Genomic DNA, 10,342 nt, shown 5'->3' on the forward strand with positions numbered 1-10,342 from the left:
TTTTCATGAAGCTAGAGCATACACAGGCTTCCTCTATTTATTATAATCACAAGTAATAGGAGGAAACTTGGGACAATGAGTTCACTCAGAGAAATTTTGGTTTGGTCATGATTGAAAGTAAAAAGAGAAGTCTTAATGATCCCTGTGCCCTCACGTCTATCTGTCCTAACGGGATGGATTCCTCTGCTTTATAGTTTCATCTGTTTCTCTCCAAGACCTCAACCCCTCTCAATTTGCCTTATTCAGATTCCTTACTTCTATCTTTCTGTTTCTCTCCTTTTTTCCTGAACTTTTACTTTCTCATCTTCTCATTTTTCTGACTTCTAACCAGCTATATCATTCTTCTATAAGCTGACCTTGTTTTAGACAAGATTTTTCAAAAATAGTTTTCAGCTCCTCGTTGCAAAGAGAAAGCAACCCTTCATATCTTGTCACCAAAGAAGAATATAATAAATGAGAATGAATTAAACAATGATCCACAATCCCAATTTGTGTTTTCTGGCTACTGATGATTATTTAATTAGAGTTTATTTAAAATTTTCTTCATTTACTTTGTGCTTAAAATATAAACCTGGTTGAGTTTTCTCTTTAGATTTTCCTAGTATATTAAAATTTAAAATTTCACATAATCTAATCTGTTTTAACTGTCCAACCTTAAAAAAAAGAAAGAAAGAAAAAAGAAAAAAAGAAAAGAAATCCTGCACTAGGGTTGTGGAGCTGTGGTAGAGCACTTGCCTCGAACATGTGAGGCACTGAGTTCGATCCTCAGCACCATGTTAAAATAAATAAAGTGAAGGTACTGTGTCCATCTACAACTAAAACAAAAATTACAAAAAAAACCAAAAACTTTCCAGGATGTCTCTTTTTATGTTATCCTTATATTTTCAACTTCATAGGCTGTCTCTTGACACTGAAAAAAAATAGCCTTTTCCAATACTGTTGTAATATCTGCCAGCTGATTTCTATTATCTGAATCCACCCCTTTACGTACTTAGGTCCTGGTTTGTACCCACAGTGCACATCCCTAAGGACCAATACTACACTTCTGATGCAGTGTGTTTCTAGAAAACGAGTCATGATGAATTTGCACATACAACAATTTCTTATAATATTCTGGAGTCTCGGGTTCTCATATTTTCTGAGGATTTTCAGAACAAAATATCCATGCTTTTTGAAGAGTTTTGTTATTTTTATAAAAATCAGACTTTTGTCATAATAAAGAAGGCAGACAGCAAGATGAGGCTGTCCTAGCTGTGATCATGAATCAACTGAAAGGAATCTTTTACCCTCTTAGTAAATAATGATAATTATTCAAGTATATAATAGTTTTGTTTTTTTTGTTTTTGTCTGAAAGCCAATGATTCATGTCAAAAAGTAAAAGGAAGGAGATTCTTTTTGCAACAGGAATTTATCAGAATCCATGTCATACTTAAATTGAAAGAAATGCATGGCAATCCAAGGAAATAAAAATATATTCCAAAACAGTAATGTTAAAGATGAACTAATGTACTCATTTCTGGAAGCAAATCTCCTAGTGTTGCAAGTTCTGAAAATTAGCTTTTCAATCTATGCTTAGCCTGGTTTACAACTCCACAAATCCATGGTTCTCATGGTCTAGGTATACATATAAGGAAATGGTTCCTGCTCAGACTATATTTGAATACTGAATTAATGCATACAGTTATTAAAAAGTTACATACAGTTAAATAAATATTAACAATCACGGCTTGTTATTTATATTTAGAACTATCATACAACTATGCAGCTGATCATTGAAGAAGGTAATTATATAAACATAAAATTGTCCAACAAAATGAAAACTACACACAAATCTTTCAGAGGATATTCATGTGCACACATTAAAATATTAAACAGAATTTCCTGAAGTAGGATGAAAGGAAAGTCCTTATAAATGTTATAAAATTCTGCTCATTTTGTAGGGAATGATATGCTTCAGGAACGAGATTCAGTGAAGGAATCATACACATTTTTACGAACTTTCATAAGTCTTACTTTTTAAAAACTTACATCAGTAACCCATTCCTTAGTTCTGTATATACCTCCTCTATATGCAGTCTTTATAATTTACTTCATATTTTATGCATCAAGAGAAATTTTCTTGGAGCCAATGCTGATGTTATGTATTCATAGACATTATATCAACATATGTACACTATCATGCTCTCTCATTTTGTGATGCCCCAGGTCTAGTTTGTTTTTCTTTTTGGAGACAGGGTCTCCTTATCTTCCACAGTCTGGCCTCAAATTACTGGGCTCAAGGGACACTACTGCCTCAGCCATCAGATCAGCTGAGACTACAGTCACCTTCACCTGAGTCTAGCACCTTTAGGATTTTTTTAAAAATATTTTTCTTAGTTGTAGATGGACACAATACCTTTATTTATTTATTTATTTGTTTTTATGTGGTGCTGAGGATAGAACCCAGTGCCTTACTCATGGGAGATGAGCACCCTACCACTGAACCACAACCCCAGCCCCTAAGATGTCTTTTTTTTTTCAACTGAATGAAAACTAAGGGAAGAAGAAGTCTGATGACATTTGTGTAGCATGTCCTAAATATGAACATTTGAAATAGATAAGAATGGACACCTGGTAAGACCTTTGACATATATTTTAGTTGTGAGTTTTAAAAAGCAGTTTCTCTTAAACCTCTAAGACAGTAATGACATTTAGCAGCTTGAAAATAGACCCATGATGCACATCTCTGTGATTACACTACACAAAATATTTTTTAAATGATTCTAAATCCATGCTACTCTATTTGGTTGTAAAATCAGTGCTTGACTCTTAAGCTTCTTACTTGCTGTTTATCTGTGAAGAGGTGTCTTTCTTATTATTGACGATTAGTTACTATTTAAATATTACTATTAGTTTCTACAGGTGCTTTGGAAAAGGTGCCATATCAGCTAAAGCTGGGAATCAAAGATTCTAATATTGTTATCCTATGTGACTTCAAACGAGATAATTAATATTCTTGCTTTACTTGTTTTACTCTTACAATATTCTGACTTGGTTTCAGTAATTTTTGTTTAACCAAGTATAATAGTTTGATTATTTTATTCAAATAGATGTATAATTTTTGGAACTATTAATTCTTATTGTTATACATATTTATGTATAGTAATAAGTTCTACTTTCTTCCTTAGAAGAAATTCTTCAGTATGACCAATGAATTGATATTAAAAAAAATCACTACAGAAAATTAGGGTGTAAGTTCAAATGTATGGTTAAAAAAAACACTACCATTTATTTCATTCACCTTTGATCCTAGAGGTGATGGTAATCTAGCATAGCATAGTGGATCAATATATATAAACGTTTAAGGCGACAGATTCAGTGTATCCTGTATGAATTCAGTGCAGATTTAGCAAAAACAGGTGAGGTTGATGTAGTTTTTAAACTGGAAGGGACAGTGTCCTTCCCATTGCTTTCCCTGTATAATCAAATTATAAGAAAACATTGTGTTTGCCAAATAGATGTAATATCTCTTTCACATCATTATGAGAACTTTGCATCTTTTGATCCATAAAGTTATGTGGACACAACTATCATAGGGAATTGAATTAACACTGAGCAATCTATTAAACTAGTATTAATCATTGAACTACATGGTACCATTCTCATTATTTTAACACTTAAAGGGAAAACAAGACTATCATCATAAAGATTTTCATATTATTCTTTAAAGTAAAAAAATACAGTAACACAACCCACCTCCCAAGCCTGGTCTCAGGCGATTGTCATAGCCATCTAAGAGTCGGTCCAAAATCCTAGTGAAGACAGTGGTGTTGTCTTTAAGTTCATCTTGCAGTGAGGGCTGTCCGAAGCTGGAAGTAGCATAAAGATAAGTAGTGTCTGAGTTAGATACACGTTTCCACTGAAACTTCTTTCTGATTAAGATTTTCCTAGGTTTTCCTACTTTTCTTTCTATTGAATCTTTGAAAATTCCTCCTGATATTTTTTTTTTTTTTTCAGAACTGGGGATTGAACCAAGTGCTTCATGCATACTAGGCAAGCACTCTACCACTGAGCTACCTTCCCAGCCCTGATTTTTTTTTTCTAAATATGGAAGGGAGAATAGAGGAAATGAATACTACCTCCTTACTTATGAATTCTCAGCAAAATATTATGTCATAATGTGTATCTTCTCTGAGCAAGCAAAAATATTCACACATGTTAGAAAAAAAACTGGGAAACTTCTCAAATTAAAATGTGTGTGTTCGTGAGAAAGACAGCAAGAGAGCCAGGCAGTAAAAGATATTTATAAAAATGGTTTTGTTTTTAATTTAACATGTAGCAAAACCCTAAGTTTTACCTATCATTTTTTCTTCCAGATCCTAAGGATCTGTTTTGATTTTTTTCATGTTCTTTTAAGATATTTAGATGAGAAGAAGATAAAAATGTTTACATTAATTATATTTTAACTAATGTTCAAAATTTCATTCATCTTAAGATTTATGCTCCAATTTGAAAAAAAATTATCTGATCAGTTACCTAATTGAATTTTTGTCATTGCTGGCCTTAGACATGAAAGTGTCCTTGAAAAAGAGAAAGTTCAATAGTCTTAATTTATAGTTTATAAACTGTAGCAAAGCTTTAGTGTTTAAGAAGACAGCAATTTGTAAGCAAAGCTCATTCTAGAACCCAGCTTTGTTCAACTTTTAAGCAAAACTTTATCTCCATGTTTTTGTATAGAAATAATTATTTCTACTTAAATTGTACTGTTTGAGGATGTAGCTTGTATCTCATCTCATTATCAGTCTTTGATTTTCAACCATGTCTTGACCACAATTCATATACTGTTTCTTTTATGAACTGCATTACTGTCTATGCTCCTTGAATCATATTTTATGTAATGATTAGCATGACATTTCCAAAATCCTTTGAGAGAAGCATTTTCTATCTTAGGATGGATCACACTCACTGATAAATTTCAATGATAGCTCTGACCTTGAGTAAAAAAATACATGAATATAGGGTATAAACTAAGGAACTTCTACAAATCTGTCTTTCATATTTCCTACTTAATACACTTTTTATTTCACTCTTGTGTGTTCTTATTACTAATAAGTATTAACATTTTAAAGAAGAATTTATTTGACAGTAGCAAGAAATACAAAGTATCATTTTGAAAACACTGTTTTGCAGGTAATTGATTTTGTATTAGTCAAATGCAAAGGCCTTTTTTTCTGAAAGTTTTATTTTAATAAAGTTATTAAAAATGAAAAGTTAACCAGGATATTAAATATGTTAAGTGTGTTCTCATAAAACAATTTTTTTTATTCTGCTAAATTCAACATTAATATCACACAGATTGAGGGCTTACTCTTTTTCAGTAAAATTAAACATCTTTTTTTAAATCAAATTTTCAATGAGTTCTGTATCTTCCAGTATGTCTCATTGACAGATGGCAAAAAATAATTTTCTGAATGCAATTATTTACAAAAACTCATTGTCACAAAACTGACTGCTATGCTTGCATCTTTCAAGGGTATTGGAAGGTCATCTTGATAAAGATGGAAAAGAAATGTTAGCACACCTTAAGCTGTAATGAGCTCCTGATAGACAGCTCTAAAGAAGAAAGTAATAAAATAGCAAGGAGGAAACAGTGAGATGGGATGACAAAACAGAGTGCAGTTAAGTTGTTTGCACAAACCTTAGAATAAGAGCTGTCTATTACCTTTACCTGCATTCCCTAAGTTTTTATAGCTCATATACAATTCAGGCAATGTTTTTCTCTCTGGTTTTGTCTTATAAGTGTTTTCACCAATTCCTTCCATTGATGTGCAAATACCAAAAGAGATTTCCCCTTCTCCCAAGAACATTAGCTCCCCTGTCCCTTTTAGGATAGAAATCTCTTTTTTGTGTGATTTTTTTTTCTAATCAGGTGCTTCATCTTTGCTTCTAATTGACTATGACAAACTGTAATTGTCAAAGTAAAACCTTAGAAAAAAATATCAAAATTATTTATCTGGTAATAAATTATCCATGCCACCGCTGTGTTTCCTAAACAGAATGTATATTTTGAGGAGAAATGTCAGTTACAGTACCTGATTTTGATTCCATATGAAGCACTATAGAATAAAACACTGTGCACTAACTCCATCTACAGGTCATTACAATAGTAACACTTCATATAATTTTTCAAAAGCAGTCAAGATCATTTAACTTCTCAAATTAAGAGTATCTGACAGTAATGTATGTCTTGTTCATCTGGTAGTCATATATACTATACAAAATGCCAAAAAAAATAACAATAGACAACTTCTCAATTAGAAAACATTCCTCCAAATTCACAGATCTTTCCAGGATACTCTGTTTCTCTCTTTCCGTTACATTTGAAGAAACTCAGGTTTTTAGATCTAGTTTAATAAGTTCTTATGGGCTACAGGAATAAAGTACACAAGAAATATTCAAGCAAACAAAAAATCACTCTCAAGTATTTGGTCATATAATTTTACTATAATATCTTATAGTCTTGATTGGATCATTAATCATATTTTGAATATGCTTAAACATTAATATTTCCTTTAACTTTTATATAAAATAGTTATGCTTAATTAGATGTTTGATTTTACCTAATGTTTGTAAATATTTATTTAGTATATTCCACCGTTGTTGGTTATATAAATATAGTTTTGAAACACAGTATGCACCTGTATTCATAGAGGCATGATTTTCAAATTAAAAATATTATGTTAAACTTTCCATTTCTATATATTCACAAATTATCCTATGATCCTTAAATTGGCTAAAATTTTTCTTTTTGGAAAATCAGCGTGCATGGTATACAGACTTTAATTGGGGGAACTTTTTCTATGAATTAAGAAACCGAATTTTTTTTCAGTTACAACCGAATAGTGAGAAGTTCAATCCAGGACTCAAATGTTAAATTAATACATTTCTTAACAAAGTCTTAGTAAGTGTATTCTAACTGACATGCAAATAAGATGTTTATTTTTCCTTACTACTCTTTAGTCTTAGCTGGAATTTTATTGCACTTAAGTTTTTTGTTTTTTGTTTTTAATTCCCTTAGTCATGAATTCATCCATGGACAATTGTCTTCCCCCTAATGGAATAAATGAAAAGTTACAGAAATTCTCATGCAGATTTAAAATAAAGTGTCCCCACCTTCTTCCAGTCAACGTGCTCAGAAGGAGGGTCCAGGCCCAAAGATAGTCAGAGAGACCTGGACTTCTCTTCATCGCGGACTTGAGCAGCTGAAAAGTAGAATAAGTAGAGATCAATGTGTCTTGCAAGAAACATCAGGTTATAACCACTAGGGCTGACTGAGGCAGTTCAGATGAATGCTTTGAAGTCAGGAAATGACCTCACTGGAATATGACACCTCATTGGAAGCAATAGAAACCTGGACCATCCATTCTCCACTTTTCTTTCCATTTCTCCATTCAGAAATCTATCAGTACCTTAATTTCTCCTGTAAAAGAATACAAGTTGAAATGCTTTCAGGTGACAATATTGCTCAATATTAAAACTGTGAGTTGTTTTCCCTGGGATTTTTAAATTTCTATTAAAATTTGATTTTTTTCTCTTCTTGTTGTTTTGCATGAGAAAATGTTGACCTTTCTGATTTGAGTCCCCATGACTGGACTCCACATTGAAAAATTTAAGCTTCCATTATTAATAGGGAGAAAAATGTTTGGGGTGGAATGTGGATGGTTAACCTGCTCTGTTAACTGAATTCATCTCTGGATTCTAGATAGTACCTTGATTTTAGAAGCAACTGTATTTATCTCTTTATAAAGCCCATTGGAAACACACTGTTGAATGCCAAAGTCGTGCTTCTATTCTGTGTCTGTGATTGCCTTGTTAAATAAGCTCACAAATGTTTCTGTGAAGCTAAAGGACACACTTTATAGTCAAGCCATGTACTGATCTCTCTCACATACCAACCACACACACACAAATGCACACAAACATGCCCACACATATCTTTTAATCCCTTTCCAATTCTGCCAGGTTGGTGCTGAAAAATGTTTCATTCCAAACAGATGGAAGCTGGAGTGCTTTGCTTTGCATGAAAAGGGGGATCTTTTTTCCCTGTTAGGTAAAGTGCAATCCATCACTATTGATTGTTGAATTTAGACCTGGTAGTGGGATGCTGGAGGAATGGAGGAGTGCAGAAGGCTTACAGAATTAAAAATATACATAACCTATTTATGGAGTGCATTTCAGAAATTCAGTGCCCTACCTGGTTAAGGAGCAGATAGTTACATTTTATTTCAGTGAACTGTCATTAATTCCAGCAATAATATGAGAAATGTTAGAAGTATGTTAGCACTTCCCTCCATCTCTACTCTTCAGTAGGATCCCGTGATTAATGAATTGCAAGTATTTTAAAGCATATTTTTTCATTAACCAGTCTATAGTTTAATGTAGTATACCTTTAATTATAGCTACAAAATGCTTTCCACACTCTTGGGGATCATTTAAATCAGTAAAAACCATTACAAACAGGCAAGTAAGCAGTGAAATATAATTAATGTGTTTGGAGTGAAATGGTGTAGAGATAAGAACTGTGAGCCACATCATAGCTTTTACTTAATTTAGTGCCTGGTTTTGACATAGATGAGTAGAATGTGACAAGAAATCTTGTATAAACATTATTATGTTAAAATATTGCATCTAAATGGCACAATTATTATTCACCCTTTCATTAATCTTCATTAATGTTAGGAAGGGAAAAACAACTTCTCTTAGCCCTATTAATTTTCTTTGATCTTTATAAAAAGGGGGAATTCCTGAAGGAATAAACACAAAAACAAAACAAAACCCCAAGGCAAGACACCATAGCTTTTTGCTTTCCTCTGGTATTTTTTAAAACAGAAAAACAACGCTTCAGTTGTTGGGTAAGAAAGTTTCCTGCAAATACAAACATAATAGTTTAAAAGAAACGCTAAACTGCCTCCTTACCCCTTTCCACCTCCAACCTTCCCCTTCCAGACACTCCAAACACCCTTAATATCCCCTGCCACCCATTTCAAATAACAAGTTGAGTTTTTCATGTTCAGAATGGGAGAGACCCCTACACCAGAGGGCATTTTAGCAGCGTCCACTAGAAAGGAGAAAAGAGGCAATTTTTCATCCAGAATTAAGTGTGCCTTCCCTGAGATGGAAGAGGGAGAGAGGATTTCTGTCCCAGCGTCTTAACTTTAGACCTTGCCCCCCAACGCCCCTCCCAAACTCACCCCAGCTCCCCCTGGCAGGGAGGAAAAAAAAAAAAAAAAGACCAAAACAACATGTCACCACCCACCCCGCGGAATAAATTCAAATCTGCCTAAGAAAGCAAGAGAGAAAAGAGAGGGAGAAAATAAAGCTCCTAGATCGCTGCAGTTTTCGCCCTGAAGAAAAACATTCGTTGCTGCTACCTGCTACAGGCTCAGGCTCCTGTCCGGCTCCCTCTTGCTTTCCTGTTTTCCCACCACTATAGCATTTCTGTCTCCCAGGTTAGGAAAAGCCATGTTCAAAGCGCTGTGGGTCGCGGTCCGAAGGCGCACTTACCTCGGGCCCCCTCTGGGCACCGGATCGCTCAAGACCGGGGGAAAAGTCTGCGAGAGAAAATCGTGGAGAGCCGGAGCCGGCGCGAGTCTGCGAGTCCAGGCGCGCCGCGAGCTGAGGGGCGTCCTCGCTCGCTGCCTCTCACTCACTCGGTCTGAGCCATCATGGACTCTGCGTGCTCCAGAGCTGAAGATTTCACACCCAAATTTGCTTCCCAATATCCAATCTGCAGCTATACAACAAAAGATTTCTCTTTACCAAGACAGTAGTAATACGTCCCAGGGCAAACCGGATGTGAAATAGGCGGTGACTTCATGCCAGAGAGATTTTATTTTAGAAAGGAAGGTGGTACCAGCCTCTGGATCTGGAGACCAATCCGCCCATTTTTTATATGCAGCACAATTTAACTTGCACCGCTCTGGCCCTAATCCCCTTCTCTATAGCTGCAGACTCAAATCCTTCCACAATCTGCTGCATGCATTCCGTTTGGGGGCAGTGGAAATGGGGAAGGGAAGGGTAGAGAGGTTTGGAGACGTGGGGAAAACACTTTGGATCTTTTCACACTTGCAATTGACGAACACCCTGTTTTAAGGTGTGCCCATTAGAAATACAACGGATCAGTATAACTGTTCCACTTTAGATCAAATATTTAATCACTGCATACATATGAATGAAAGCAAGCCATGAAACAGGGAGACGCAGGGTTACACGTGTGGAGAGCGCACGGTCCTCTCGCCTCTCTGGCTCACACACACTCCCACACGTATGTCTAAGTCTCTGTGTCTTGCAGAGTCATGATTGG

General features: G+C 34.8%; 1 protein-coding gene across 1 annotated transcript in view; it reads right to left on the minus strand.

Moving 5' to 3' along the window:
* GABRA1 (gamma-aminobutyric acid type A receptor subunit alpha1) overlaps positions 1 to 9,838 on the minus strand; it is a 53,940-nt gene extending 44,102 nt beyond the window's left edge. Inside the window, exons 1-3 of the mRNA XM_081308049.1 lie at positions 9,544 to 9,838; positions 7,153 to 7,241; positions 3,736 to 3,848 (exon numbers count right to left, since the gene is read on the minus strand). Of these exons, the coding sequence (XP_081164175.1) occupies positions 3,736 to 3,848; positions 7,153 to 7,226 (187 nt within the window). The 5' untranslated portion in view covers positions 7,227 to 7,241; positions 9,544 to 9,838. The remainder of the gene's footprint in view (positions 1 to 3,735; positions 3,849 to 7,152; positions 7,242 to 9,543) is intronic.
* Positions 9,839 to 10,342: the final 504 nt, after the last annotated feature.

This window comes from Spermophilus citellus (genome assembly GCF_964194105.1).
Source record: "Spermophilus citellus genome assembly, chromosome: 1".
NCBI lineage: Eukaryota > Metazoa > Chordata > Mammalia > Rodentia > Sciuridae > Spermophilus > Spermophilus citellus.